Consider the following 16007-nt stretch of genomic DNA (forward strand, 5'->3'; position numbering starts at 1 on the left):
GATGGTCAGTGATTTCTCCTGATAAGATCCCCCCCCCCTTAAATCTATCAGCTTTCATTAAATATTGTGATAAGAACTGTGTACTGTATGGTGGATAAGATATGACCAGGGTATTCATAGACATATTGCCTCCTTATCATCAGGTTGTTATTCCTCTTTTACTGCAACATGAGAGCACATGAGCCTTTTTGTTTAGATCATATTAAGCTAGAAATTAACCAGAAACCCTAGGGTTCTTTAAAGGTACATTACTGCTTATTCCTCCCTCTACTACATTTTTAGAAAAATTAAATTAACTATTCATTTATCATTTTTTAAATAAAACCAGCTCCAAGTGTCATTTATTATTTCAGTGATTTTCTTTCAGTTTTATTAATCTCTCCTTTGATTTTCAGGATTTCCACTTTGGTGTTTAATTGAAGGGTTTAATTTGTTCTTTTTCTAGGTTTTTTTATGCAAGCCCCATGCATTGATATGCTCTTTCTTTCTTGTATCGATGTACAAATATTATATAGATATAGAGATAGCTAGATAGATTTAGATATCTATCTCTGTGTGTGTTTTCTTCTGCTGCATTTCACAAATTTTGAAATTTTGTCTTATTGTCGTCATTCTATTTATTGAAATTGTTGTTTCTATGATTTGCTTTTTTAACCTAATAATTCTTTAGGATGAGATTAGTTTCCAATTAATTTTAATCTATGTATTTGTAAAACTTTATTAGAGGTAATTTTTATTACATTATGATATAAAAAGGGTACATTTAATTTTTCTGCATTTGGTTGTGAGATGTATATGCCATAATGGTCAATTTTTGTGAAGGTGCCATGTAAAGATGAGAAAAAGTTATATTCCTTTCTGTTCTCATTCAGTCTCCCCCCTCCCAGAGGTCTATCATATCTAGCTTTTTGAAGATTCTATTTATCTTCTTGACTTCTTTCTTATTCATTTTATGGTTAAATTTAACTGGGTCTTAGAGGGAAAAGTCAAGATCCCCCAATAGTACAGTTTTACTCTGTTCCTTTCTCTTTTTTTTCTTTTTGCTTTTTGGAGGGCAATTGGGGTTAAGTGACTTGCCCAAGGTCACAGGCTAGTTTTTGTGTTAAGTGTCTGAGGTTGGATTTGAACTCATGTCCTCCTGACTCCAGGGCTGGTGCTTTATTCACTGTGCCACCTGGCCACCCTTCTCTGTTTCTCTCAAAATTTGGATCCTATGCTATTTGGTGAAAATATGTTTAGTATTGCTCTTACTTCATTGTCTTTGGTTCCTTTTAGCAAGTTACACCTTACCTTCTTATCCTTTTTAATTAGGTGTATTTTTGCTTTTGCTTTGTCTCAGATCATGATTGCTGCTCCTGCCTTTTCTACTTCAGTTTAGGCATAATAGATTCTGCTCCATCCCCTTTATTTGAACTCAGTGTCTCTCTCTTTCAAGTGTATTTCTTGTCAAGAGCATATTACTGCATTCTGGTTTCTAATCCATTCTAACTGCCTCTGTTTTCTGGGTGAATTTCTCTCATTCACAGTCACAGTTTTGATTCTAACCTAACCGTGCATTTCCCTTCATTGTGTTTTCTTCTGTTTATCATTGTCTTTCTCTTTTTATCCTTTCCCTCCTCTCAAGTTTGTTTTGCTCTGACCACTGTTTTCTTTTATCTGCCCTCTCTTTTATCAACCCCCCTTTCTCTTATCCCCTTCCACTCCCACTTCCCTTTTTGGTTAAGATAGGTTTCTATTATCAATTAAGTATGTATGTGTGGAGAAAGAGAGAGACAGAAAGACAGACAGAGACAGATAGACAGAAACAGAGAGAGACAGACAGACAGAGACAGAGAGAGACAGACAGACAGAGACAGAGAGAGAGGTGTGAGTGTGTGTTTGTGTGTATGTGTGTGAACCACTTTAGATTTGAGGTTCAAGCATTGTCCACCCAACCCACATTTTCCCTCCACAACCAAACAGCATCAGGTTTTGCATCCAGTGCTAACACAAGGGTAAGATATAGTCCCTTTCTGGGTAAATATCCCCATCTCTGGCTTGAAAACTCCCAAAGCTTCTGTTGCTTCTGTCACTACCACTTAGTGCTCTCACTGTTTTTTCATATATATGGATTCTGCCACTCCAGAATTTGATCTGAGATGTTATTATAAAGTCATTTGTAGGGAATGTAGGAAGAGCTTGCCTAAGTGCTTCTCTGCTATGCCATCTTGGCTTTACCCCCAGAAGTAAGCTTACATTCTTTAAAAAAAATTATATATATATATACACATATTTATGCATATATATTAAATTAGCAAAGTATTGATATTCTCATACTCTTGCATCCCACAAAATATTGGAAAAATATCTTACAAATCCTTGTAAAATATGCATTGTAAAATAAAATAAATTCTTGTATGACATAGTCTAAATATGCATGTAGCATTCTACCTCATTTCTCTGTCATGAAGTGGGTAGCATACTTCCATTACCAGTCATCTAGGATGATGTTTGATCATTGCATTGATCTGAGTTCTTAAAACTTTCAAAGTTATTTGGCTTTACAGTGTTATATAATCTCCTGATATTTTTTTCTCTGCATAAGTTCATAAAAATAAGGGGATGAAATGGGGATGAAAATATATACATATGTGAATATAGACAGAATAGATAAAAATTAATATAATGTTACTTTGAGTAGAACAAAGAAAGGCTTCATGAAGAAAACAGTTTTTAAACACAGTCTTGAAGAAAACAAGAGATTACAAGAGAGATAAGAGATGAGGGAAAAAAGAAATTTACATGATAACTATTATATATTTAAAATGAATAGCAAATTGTACATGATAGATTTACATTTTGATAAGCAATCATCTTTTTTTTTTTGGAGGGAGAAAGGCAGGGCAATTGCAGTTAAGTGACTTGCCCAAGATCACATGACTAGTAAGTGTTAAGTGTTAAGTGTCTGCTGCTGGATTTGCACTCAGGTCCTCCTGACTCCAGGACTGGTGCTCTATTCACTATGCCACCTAGCTGCCCCAATCATCTTTTTTATTATATCATGTTATAGAAATACTTGTTTATTCTGTAAATAAAAAATTTAAAATATATAGAATATTAAATGAAGAAAATTACTTTAAAATTGATATAATATTATGTTCTAAACCAATATAAATTTCCAAAGCTAGATATATGAATATTCACTCAGAATATTTAGTAATAATCTCAAAAGTGAGAATTTCATTATTAAACCATCATGCTTCCATGAAATTAGAAGCTGACTTGCCCTTAAAGATTACTTGTGTAAAGGAGATAACTCTTGTGAGCCAGATGGCCTTTTCCAACTTCAGAATAACTGATCAACACTTCTTGGGCATCTTTTCAAGGAATCTTTTAAGTAATTTTTATGTAGGTGTAAATTATGTGCTGAGCTGGGGCCTGCTTCAACATGCCAGGGACATTTGCCATCCATTGAGTTGAAGCATCCATCAAGGTAACTTAGTGCCTTTGGGTCATTAGCATTTTCTTAGTGAAAGTTTTATGCCAAGTTTTTATCTGGAGATGTAAGGAGGGAAAATAATTCTCAGTCTTGTAACTTGCTATTTTTTCATTCATTAGGTCTACATTAATTTAAAAATATATTCTAAAATCAAGTTCAATCATTTGCTAAGTGTTGTTCATTACATCAATCATAGAAATAGATTTTTTTAAAGTATGTTGGTTTTGATCAGGTTAGCATAAACCTTGCTGGTTTTACTATTCCAACAATACTGTTTGTAAATGAAAAAATTAAGCTGTACTTTTAAAAGAAGTCTCCCAAGGAAGATAAATCTGAGGTCAAACATTGACTGAAAAATAAATTGCAAAGGTTTTCTCTTGGGGGGGGGTTAGCAAGTGAGAGGGAGAAAGGAATAATAAATACATAGTAATGTTTTGTTATATTTCCTACTTTCTTAAATTTTATCTATATCAACAGATAGAGCTATAGATGTATTTTATATCTAAGCAACTAGGTGGTATTGTAGATAGAGTGTTGGACCTGTAATCAATAAAATCTAATTTCAGATATGACCGCAGAAAAATTTTACTGGTAAATGACCTATTTCTCTGGTTTGTTGGGGGGATAAAGGGAGATATTATCTCTGAAGTGTTTGCAAACTATATAACACTATGTAAATGTTGGTTCATGTCATTAATATTAATAATTATATAGATAAGTACCCCTTAAACATATTATATGTGTTTGTACATATATGTATAAAATAAAAGTTCATAGTTTGTCATTTTTGCATTTAATTTTTATATTGTTTTGTTTGTATTTACTATAAGTTCACAATAAAAATAAAATTTAAATATGATAACAACAATGTATGAATCATCACAAGATTTGATCATTGAGGAAGTTTGGAAAAATTATTTAAGTTCTACATGACTTAGAAACCAGCCCATTTGATGGTGATAGCTAAGGTGTATCGACATATCTTATGTTATCTTAATCTCATCTCTTAAATATTCTTCATTGATACTGCAGCTTGATACCAATAGACAAGAAAAACTTAAAAAGCAAGTAGCAACCAAGTACTTTTATTAGTGGAAAGGATACCTTCTGTATCTTGTAGGAAGATTCACAAACCTCTTATTTGCTTTTAAAGATTGTTTGTCTTTGCGAACATTATATTGCCCATCTAATTGCAAGTCAGTCTTTGACTTTTTTCAAATTCTTTTTATTACATTAAGTATTCCCCAATCACATGCAAAACTTTTTAAACAATCATTTTTAAAAATTTTATATTCTGAATTCTCTTCTTACCCCCAACCACCCACAGTCCATGAGAAGGAAAAAAAAAATTGTATTGATTATGCATGTGAAGTCAAGCAAAAACACAAACAAAATACAGCAATAAAAAATAAAGTTTAAAAATTATGCTTCATAGGGGCAGCTAGGTGGCTCAGTGAGTAAAGTGCCTGCCCCGGAGTCAGGAGGACCTGAGTACAGTTCCGGCCTCAGACACAGCACCCACACACACACACACACACACACACACACACACAAAACTAGCCATGTAACCTCAGGCAAGTTACTTAACCCCAATTGCCCTCCAAAAGGCAAAAAAAAAAAAAGTATGCTTCACTCTGCACTCCGAGTTAATCAGTTCTCCCTCTGCATGTGGATAGCACTTTCCTCATCGACTTTTTAGAATTGTCTTGCATCATTCTCTCAGAGTATCCTTATAATATTTCCATTACTATGGATAATATTCTCAGTTCCACTCACTTCACTTTTCATCTGTTCATATGTGTCCCCTCAGGTTTTTCTGAAACCATGCTACTTGTCATTTCTTATAGCACAATAGTATTCCATCACAATCCTATACCCCAATGTGTCCAATCACTCCCCGATTGATAAGCATTTTCTCAATTTCCAGTTCTTTACTTCCACAAAAAGAGCTGCTATAAATATTTTTATAGGAATATGTCCTTTTCCCTTTTCTTTGATCTCTTTGGGGTACACACCAGTAGTCTTATCACTGGGTCAAATAGTATGCACAGTTTTATAATCCTTTGATCATTATCCCAAGTTGTTTTCCAGAATGGTTTGATTAGTTCACAACTCCATCAATAGTGCATTAGCATCCCAATTATTCCATATCCCCTCCAGCATCTTTCATTTTCCATTTCTCTCATTTTAGCCAATCTGATGTGTGAGTTGATATCTCAAAACTGTTTTAATTTGCATTTCTCTAATCAGTAGTGATTTAGACCATTTTTTTCATGTAACTATTAACAGCTTTGATTTTTTTCTTCTGAAAACTGCCTGTTCATATGCTTTGATTATTTCTCAACTGTGGAATGGCTCTTATTTTTATAAATTTGGCTCAATTACCTATATATTTGAGAAAAGAAGTACTTATCAGAGAAGCTTACTATAAATTTCCCTAGTTTCCTATTTTCCCTCTAGTTTTGACTATGTACATTTTATTTGTATATGATGTATGAAACTATACTCACTTCATACCAAACTGTCTTCCAGTTTTCCCAGCACTTTTTGTCAAATGCTGAGTTCTTGCCCAAAAAGCTTAGAGGTTGTCTAGCATTAGATTTCTATGGTCATTTATTATTGTATGGTGTGTACCAAAACTATTCCACTTATTCACTTCTCCATTTCTTAACCCATACGAAATTGTTTCAATGATTACCACTTTATAATCGAGTTTGAATTCTGGAATTCCTAGACTAAACTTTTTTCAATGCTTTTCCAATGATTCCCTGCATATTCTTAACCTTTTTTCTTCCGGATTAATTTTTGTTACTAATTTTTCTAGCTCTATAAAAGAATTATTTTGTAGTTTGATTGGCATAGCACTGAATAACTAAAGCCACAGGCAGAATTTCCATTTTTATTATATCAGCTCAATCTATCAATGGCTGATGAGTATTTTTTCCTAATTTTTTAGATCTGGCTTTATTTGTGTGAAGCATATTTTGTAATGGTGCTCATATAATCCCTGGGTTTGTCTTGGCAGGTATACTCCCAAATATTTTATATTGTCTCTCATTATTTTAAGTGCAATTTATCTTTCTGTTCCTGATGTCTTTTGTTGGTAGTATATAAAAATGCCAATGATTTATGTGAATTTATTGTCAATTTCTTTTTCTTGTCTCATTGCTATAGCTAGAATTTCAAGTAAAATACTGAATGATAGTGGTGTTAATGGACATTCTTTCTTCACTCCTAATCTTATTAGAAAGACTTCTAGGTTATCCCCATTATAAATAATGTATGTTATTGGTTTTACATAGATATCACTTGTCATTTAAAGAAGGATTCCATTGATTGCTTTATTGTGTTTTTAATAGAAGTGGGTATTTTATGTTGTCATGCCTTTTCTGCATTGACTTAATCATATTATTTTTATTGTTTTTATTATTGATATGGTCAGTTATGTTGATAGTTTTAACTAATATTGAACCAATCCTATGTTCGTTGTATAAATCCCACCAAGTTACAGTATATGATCTTTGTGATATATTTCTTTAGTCAAGGACCTAGTATTTTATTTTAAAATTTTGCAATAATATTCATTCACAAAACCGGCCTGTTTTTTTTTTCTTTCTCTATTTTGGGTCTCCCTGGCTTAGGCATCAAAACTGCATTTGTATCACGAAAGGAGTTTCATTGAATTGTTTACTTATTTTTTCAAATATTTTATTGAATATTGGGATTAAAAGGGCCTTAAATATTTGTTAGAATTCACTTGCAAATCTTCTATTCCTAGAGATTTTTTTTAGGCATCTTATTGATGGTTTGTTCAATATCTTTTTCTAAGATAGGGTTATTTAAATATTTATTTACTCTTCTCTTAATCTGTATGATTTATATTCTTTTAAATATTTATCCCTTTTGCCTAGATTGTCAGTTTTGTTGAAATATAATTGGGCAAAATAACTCTTAATAATTGTTTTATTTTCATCTTCATTGGTGGTACCTTCACTCTTTTCATTTTTTTTATAATGTTAATTTGGTTTTTGTCTTTCTTTTTTAAAATATCAAATTAACTAGTGGTTTAGCTATTTTATTCTTTCATAAAATCAGCTCCTACTTTTTTATTAGTTCACTTGTTAATTTGCTTTCCATTTTATTAATTTCTACTTTGATTTTTAGGATTTCCATATTTTTTCATTCTTTCTCTAGTTGTTCAGCTTATGTCTAGTTCCCTTTTTTTTCTTTGATAGTTTGCTTGTAGTTGTTTTGATGCCATTGTCTTCTGAGTTTGGGTCTTAATCTTCCTTGTTACTATAGTAGATTTTTATGATCAGTGTCATTTTTAATGTTTGCTCATTTTTACCCTATTTCTTGATTTGGAATTTTATGTTCATGTTGGGCTCTGTTCCCAGGATGTGGATAGAATGAACTATTTCAAGTTTCAAGTTTTTTTTTTTTCATTGTTGTTTTCAGAGCTAGTTCAGGGTGTTTGGAAATTTTTGGTACTTCTAATGCAGTGTGATTTGGGGAAAGGTGTGAATACCCCTCCCCTGTTTTGCAAGCTGGTCCTTGGTCAGGAAGGGACTCTGATCACTTGGAATTACAATTCATACTGAGCTTCAGAACCCCCTTGCCCTTGGAACAGTTCATAGTACTCAGGGTCCCTGATCCCTTGGGGCCAGAAGTGATACTTCCCCTAAAACCATCTACTTCCTGACTGAAGGTTCTCTCTTCTACCTTTGAACTGTGACCCAGAAGACAGTATAGGCAATGGAGTTGCCACATATTTCTCCTCAAGGCTCCCACTCCCTCTTGCCCAAAAGTGCTCCTCTTCACCCTTGCATTATGACCCAGAAGTGGAACTAGGCAATGGAATTGGCAAACAGTCTTGAATCCTACATCCTTTTCCAGCCCAGGAGTACTCTGTGATCTCTTTCTGACTAGTTTCCTGTCATTCCTTACCATCTCTGACTTAAAAGCTCCCAAAGCTGCTACTGCTTCTATTGCCCCCACCTAGTCCCACCACTACTGTTTTATCCAGGTAGGATCTGTGATCTCCTCCACCTCCATATCACAGATCTCTCTTTCCAACCTCCTAAGTTGGTGGGTCTAGAAGAATATCTAACTCTGGCCTTGTGTTGACTCTGCCGATCCAGAATTTGATATGAGACATTATTTTAAAGTTGTTTGGAGGGGAATTTTGGGAGAGCCATATTGAATGCTTTTTCTACTTTTCCATCTTGGCTCTACCCCCCAGAAGTTTGCAAGTCTTATTTTCAAGAAGCTTCAGATTATTTGTAGCGATTAAATCTATTTTAGAAGAGATAAGTGTAACATAAGGTGACTCCCAGAAAGTGACCAGGCCCTATACTTGTATCATAGAGGCCACCTAAAATGGAATCTTTAATTAACATTTGAATTGAGACAATGATTGTCTTAATTTAATTTTTAAAATTTAACTTCCTCTTAGGCCAAGAAGAATATTTCCCTAGTGGGTTCTGTGCATGTTCTATGTAAGATATATGTATATGTGTATGTGTGTATATATATATATATAATATCTGTTCCATATACATTCACCTATTTGCCATAATTTCTGGTATAAAATATAGCCAGCTTTGTAAGCTCTTTTCCATTTCATTCCTTCTAGAAGCTCATTTTTTTCCTGTCATTTTACAATATTTCAAAAGCATTCTATACCCGGTATATAATTGGATTTTTCCATAAAGATGTCATGCCACGATACACATACAAATTCCCCTTGTGACTCACTGTTTGGGCAACATCAACCATCAGATGATCTGCTAAGATATTTGTCTTGAGTTTTTGGAATTTTGCAGATCATTAACTTCGTAGAATAATTCAGAGGGGCGTTCTTGGATTGGTTTTCAACCTCTGTGAAGGTTGTGTACGTGTGTGTCTTTTTTAAGACAGAGCAATGATATAGTCGATCAGATAGTTTCATTATTATCTGTTAACCCAGTTTAAACTAGGTAAAACATATCACTTATCTTTTTAATCCATGATGGTCTCTTCATGAGCGGGACTGTGGTATAGAGGCATGAGTAGAAAAGGGTGTTTTAGGTATTAGTAAGATCTAGATTCAAGTTTCACCCCTGGCATATAGTACGGTGTGATTCACTTATCAGCTCAGGGCTCTGGGCAGCTCTCTAAGATAATGAGTGGTACAAGAGTTGTTCATTTGCAAGTCAGCTTTGGCAGCAGTATTTTCCTTGCTGGCAGTTCCACATGCCCTTAAAATCACAGATAGATTTATGATATGCACACACACACACGTATATACGCATGCATATATATGTATATACATATTATACATATACGTGTGTACATATGTAGGGAGAGGGGAGAGAGAGATCGAGAGAGAGAAGGAAGGAGAGGGTCTGATTTTTGAATTCCCTTTTTAATCACATTTTCCTTGCTAAATGGACTGAAGTTCTTCTCTTAATATCCATCCAAATAGCATCAATCAATTCATCTCCACATGTGCTAATTAAACACCTGATATTAACAAAAATGAACCTGTGCTACAACCTCCCTGCTGTCCAAGAGTTGACATTCTCCTTGTTGAAGGGCTGGTAGGCATATGATTGGTGAACTGAGCAATAAATATAAAATTATTCGGGAAGAGATAAAAGACTAACAATAACAAAAGTAAGAGCTAAGATTTTAGTTCCTTAAGGTTTGCTAAATGCTTAGTAAATATCTCTTTTGATCCTTACAGCAACCATGAGAGATATCCCCATTTTGCAGACAAGAAAATTTGAGACCAACAGAAGTTTAGTGCCTAGAGTTACATAGCTAGGAAATATCTGAGCCGAGTTTTGAACAACTCTTTCTGACTCCAGGCCCAGTACTCTATCCCCTGTGCAATCTAGATGGTTGAATAATGGAAAGTTTTATAATAAAGACAGCACTTGAGCTGAAATTTATAAGAGAATAAGGACTCTGACTCAGATTTAAAAAGTTTACATTCCAAAAATGGGAAATAATTTGTTCAAAATCATGAAGGCAGGAGATAGTTTGTTGAGTTTGGAGAATGTCTAGAACTCTACCCAGTTTAGCTGGAATATGGAATACATAAAGGTGAGGAAGGGTCAATGTAAAATGTCCACAAGGTATGTTGGAACCTGATTGTGGGCGATTTTAAATGCTGGTCTGCATTTTATCATACCAGTAACAGGAAACCACTGAAGAATTTTGCATGTGTGTTAGGATAATTACTTTGGCATCTGTGTATGGGATGAATTGGAAAGAGTAGAAATGGGAATCTTGGAGACCCATTGCAAAACTAGTTCAGGTAAGATTTGGTATGAATCCGATCTATAAGGAAGAGTAAATGAGTAAATAAAGAGGAGGGTAATATGTAGGAAATTGTGGAGATGAACTGGATAAGATAAAATTTCAGAAGGGATTCAGATTATGGGAAAGAATGAAGAACCAAGTGTGACTCGAAGAATGTGAGTGACTAGTGTGGTGGTGATGTCCTCAACAGAAATAGGGATATTTAAAGGAGGGTCACTTGAAGGCTTTGGGGAAGGTGGTGAACTCTGTTTTGATCATGTTACCTGATAGATTGTGGTATATGAGCAAAATGTAAGTGTTAATTTATATGGTCCTTTGGGGATTTTTAAACCAGTGTTTCATTGGATTAGAATGAAGAAAGATACAACTCATTTAAGGTTTTGTACTATATCAATTTGTGTAAGAGGGATACATTTTCATATACAACTAAAAGTATATTTCTGAAATTAAAGATAGGAATCAACCTATTTTAAATTGTGGTTTGGTATATAACAAAAATATGTATTTTAAAACTTTTAAAAGTATGTTAGTTTTTCCCTATGAGCACAAAGGCAGTGTCCCATCTGTGGGGTATTTAATTTCAATTGTTTCTTACCGTTGCCATCTTAGAATTCCAGTTGTGAATGGCGCTTTGTGTCTTCTTCTCATTCATTACAAGATTTAATGAAATAAATCTATTTTGTTATTCCCATGTCACAAAAGAATTATTTATCAAAGTTATATTAAAGACTGAATCTGAAACCCAGGTCCCTTGAGGAAGTAACTTAAAGATTCTAATTCATTAATTTAAATAAAAACATCCTCTCTAGGTCAATATCTTTGTATTTCTGTACACTTCCTATGTGTTTTATAGATCAGTTTGCTTAGAGCCAAACATCTTTCTTTCTGTTAGATCTGACTTCGAATAATATTGTATCAGTTTTCCAGTGTGTCCTTATAAATTGCTGAATGGTCAGAATGGAGTCTGAAGATTTTTTGTTGTTTTTCAAGTCATTTTCAGTTTTGTCCAACTTTTTCTGACACGATTTGGTGTTTTCTTGGCAAAGATATTGGAGTGGTTTGCCATTTCTTTCTCTAGCTCATTTTCCATATATTGAAAATGAGGCAAAGAGTTAAATGACTTGACCAATGTCATGCAGCTAATAAGTGTTTGAGGTAAAATTTGAACTCGTGAAGATGAATCTTTATGCCTACAGGCCCAGCATTCTATCCACTGTACCACCCAGCTGCCCCTCTGGAGATTTTTAGGGCACACTAAACAGATTAATCTATGCTTTGCAAAGTTTTCAAAAGGGACAATTGGAGTTATCTCATACCGATAGGCCTGGGCTGTTAGTTATGAAAATACAGAGCCCACTGCAAGGTTCTGCAGTTTGCCCAGGGACATCCTTCAAACTGTTAATAGATTAATACATCTGGGATAAAATTTTATTCTGCCAACATATTTGTTGATGGATGAAAGCCTGTATTCCCTGCTGTATGCTGCTCTAAAAGGATATCCTGGAGGTAGTGAGAATGGGAATGATTCTTTGAATCATATTTCTTTATTCTTGTATTTCATTTCTAAAATAGCGTGTCTTGGGTAGAATAAGAGGGAACCCTAAGAGGTTTGCAGTCACCTCCCTAAATTCAGCACCTTCACACTAACATAATGCTCTTATACTTCTGTTTTGATACAAATTCAATAACAGGGATCCTGCCTGGCTTTTAACTTTGAATTATAAACCCAACTGTAATTATAATTTGTTGTCATTTTCCAGACATGTTCCCCTCTTTGTGACCCCATTTGGAGTTTTCTTGGCATAGATACTGGAATGGTTTGCCATTCTTATTATAAATGCTTATGTTAAATTCATTAATCAACAACATGTGTTTAGAATAGCAGCAATGGTCGGATGAGTTTTTTAGACTTATTACGCAGGTCCATGTTTTGCTCACCTTCTGCTTTCTTTGGTGTGACATAGGATCCTAGATCTAGATCTGGAAAAGAAACTTGTATCCGTGTAATACAGATGATCTTCACTTTTCTCATGTCCTGGTCCCCTATGGTAGCCTGGTGGAATCCTAGGGAACCCTTTTTAGTATGGCTTTAAATGCATAAAATCAGCCACATAGGATTGCAAAAGCAAATAATTATAATGAAATGCTGTTATCAGAATGTAATGTAATTTTAAATGTTCCTGAACCCCAGGGAAAGAATCCTTCGTTTAGTAAGGCTTACCCCTTCATTTTTTTCCTTGATGAGGAAACCATTGGCCAGGAAGTTTAAATGACTTCCCAAGGTCACACCAGGTTTTAAGCATCTGTAGGTGAGCTAAGAAGCTGGTCCTATACCTGCAAAGCCAATGGTTTTCCACTGTATTATACTGTCTTCTAAAGGTACTGAGAGGATCAGAGTGTGAATTTACACTTTTCTAAATGGGTGTCTTTGTTGAGTCCCACTGATACATTAAAAGATGCATCAACTGCTCCTCATGCAATGGCCAGTCATTGCCACTAGGCCACTGTCTTGGGCCCCATGTACCAGGGAACTCCAAATTTGAAATATCTTGTTTAACCATAAAACAGAAAAGCATGAGTCTCCCCTGAATTGCCATGCTTCTTGAGTTCAGCAAGTAAAGCTTAGGTACTTTGTAAAACTAATTTGTATTTAACTTCCATCACTTATCCCCCAAGATGCTTTTTCTTGGATAATTGGCCCCTTCCTGTTATTCAAAAGTTTTTGTTTTATTCCAAGAAAGAAGTGAGTCAGTAAATACATATTTATTAAATGCCTGCTGTGTGTCAGTCACTGTACTACATGTTAGAAAGAAGATGAGAAGGAAGAAACAATTGAAAGGATAAAGGCTTCAAATTAAATAAATTGAGGCCTTTAATAAATGAAGACTTGAAAAACTCTGTTGTTCACTCATGCAGGCATTCTTTCCACTAGAATGACTTATAAAACTTTTATGCCTTTTAGTTGGATTTTACCACTTTTGTGCCCCAAAACAAAAATCATTGCCTAGGGGCTGGTTGGCTTCTTAATGATCAGTGTCTCTGAGAGTAGCTAATTTTTTTTTTTATAACAGATGTTGCCAGGCCCTTTGGAGCATGGGTAGGACCTATCAGACTTTGTGTTCTGCCAACCGATAGATTTTAAGAACACAGCATCACTTGCACACCACAATGAAGCACCAGAGAAGTTCTCCATGGCATCAACTAAATATATAGATCAGAATTTAAATGATTAATATGCAAAAATATTGGCCAAAAAAGAAGGAAAAAAAAAACCCATAAAATGAAAAATCCCAAACTCACCATTATACCCATATATTTATTCACCACTTCAATTTGCCCAATACAGATGGCTAGAACTGAACAGACCATCTGTAATGGCCCTTTGGGGAGAGAATGATAGGTCTAGTCTTTTCTGCTAACACTTCAGCTGTATCTCATATCACTTGAGTTAAATTATATTCATTCATACCATGACACATCATCTATGACAAAGGAGTAAACAGAGAAGAGAACAGACGAGTGAATTATTGGGTGAACTCCAGTAAAATATTTAGAGGAAGAATATGCAAAGCAGCAATATTAAGGTCATTAGGACTGTAACATGGAAAAGTCTACTGTAATGAGTGTATCTTCCATGGATAAATTGAGTTCGAATTAAGTGTATATATTTCTTCAATTTAGCCAAAAACTTAGCCCAGGTCATAGCCATATGTATTGAAAGCCTACAATTTAAAAGTTAATGTGTTGGAGAAAATAATAAAGATAAAGAAATGTGACAGTCTTTGCCTGTACAGTTATTATATTCTTTCCAACTGGAGAAATAAGATAGAAACATAGGAATATTTAAGGAATTTCTGAGAAGTGAAAACATTGGGTGATCTAAGTTAAGATGAAAAAATAATAACTTTGTGCTTAAGTGATGGAAGGAAATGCTTTTTGGGGAAAATAGCATTTGTACTGGAGTTGGATGTGATCTGGGGAAGAAAAATGGCATGTCAGACCTAGAAAAATCATTGCAGATTACAGTCACTGTCCTTTTTATATCCTGCAATGGTATGAGTGGATAGGCTTTTACCAACTTATTCCCAGATTTGAATTCCTATATCACTAAGTGTTTTTGTCTGCATAATGGATGCAATTCATTTAATACAGATCTGCATTCCCATAATGAGATCATTATAAAATGGAATATTTAGTGAAAATTTTCCTATAATCATTTCCAAGGGACAAGGGAACTTAGTATGCAAACATGAGGATATCACATCCCATTTACCATAAGTGGGATTTAAACAAGTATCAGAAACCAGATTCAAAGCATGGTAGTGTTATTTAGACCAAGAATTTATTGATGAGTATAATTGTAATAATGGGTCCATCTAACATGTAACCAACACTGAAAAGCTTTAAACAGGTGCAGATAGGTGGTGCAGTGAATAGAGCACCATCCCTGGATTCAGGAGAACCTGAGTTCAAATATGATCTCAGATGCTTGATACTTACAAGCTGTGTGACTGTGGACAGATCACTTAGCCCCAATTATCTCCCCCCCCCAAAAAAAAAAGCTTTAAACAATTCTAGACTTTTCAAGTTGTTCATTCTCTAGAAGAAAACTTCCAATATGCTAAAGTAAGAAAATTTTAAAATACATGATTTACCCTTTCTCTTTCTCCCTTCCCCTCCCATTCTCTTCCCTGTCTCCTATGAACTGCACTTTGACCTTCATATCAAGATGCTCCAGTGGATTTGATCGACACCGGCAAGACTGGGTAGACAGTGGTTGCCCTGAAGAGGTATGTAGGTTCCTTAACAGCACAAGCTCAAAGCTATTGGGGATGTATTGTCTTATGTTGCATAGTGAATCTTAATGAAAAGAACCACTGAAACTCAGATTCTTCCTCTTAATCTTTAGTTCATAGGTTAAAGTTCAATAGGTATCAGGGAAAAATAATACTAACCTATGCCATATGAAAGAACATGATTGTTCATGGATTTTAGGCATAAATTCTCTGCCTCAGATCAATTAATAAACATCTATTAGGCAACTACTATGTGACAGATACTGTGCTAAGAGCTAGGTATACAAAAAGAGGAAATAGATAGTCTTTGTCCTCAAGGAGCTTACAAGGGGAGAGACATTGTGCAAATAAACTTATGCAAAACAAGCTATACACAGGATATATATATATATATATATATATATATATATATATATATATATATA

General features: G+C 34.4%; 1 protein-coding gene across 2 annotated transcripts in view; it reads left to right on the forward strand.

Annotated features, from left to right (window-relative positions):
* The window catches only part of PLXDC2 (plexin domain containing 2), a 503758-nt gene that overhangs the window by 431248 nt on the left and 56503 nt on the right, over positions 1-16007 (forward strand). For both annotated transcript variants that reach the window (XM_069086276.1, XM_069086277.1), the window contains exon 10: positions 15516-15576. In XM_069086276.1, the coding sequence (XP_068942377.1) occupies positions 15516-15576 (61 nt within the window). The remainder of the gene's footprint in view (positions 1-15515; positions 15577-16007) is intronic.

This window comes from Petaurus breviceps, unplaced genomic scaffold, assembly GCF_028583685.1.
Source record: "Petaurus breviceps papuanus isolate PSGF00001 unplaced genomic scaffold, PetGlider_PUasm1.0 178, whole genome shotgun sequence".
Lineage (NCBI taxonomy): Eukaryota > Metazoa > Chordata > Mammalia > Diprotodontia > Petauridae > Petaurus > Petaurus breviceps.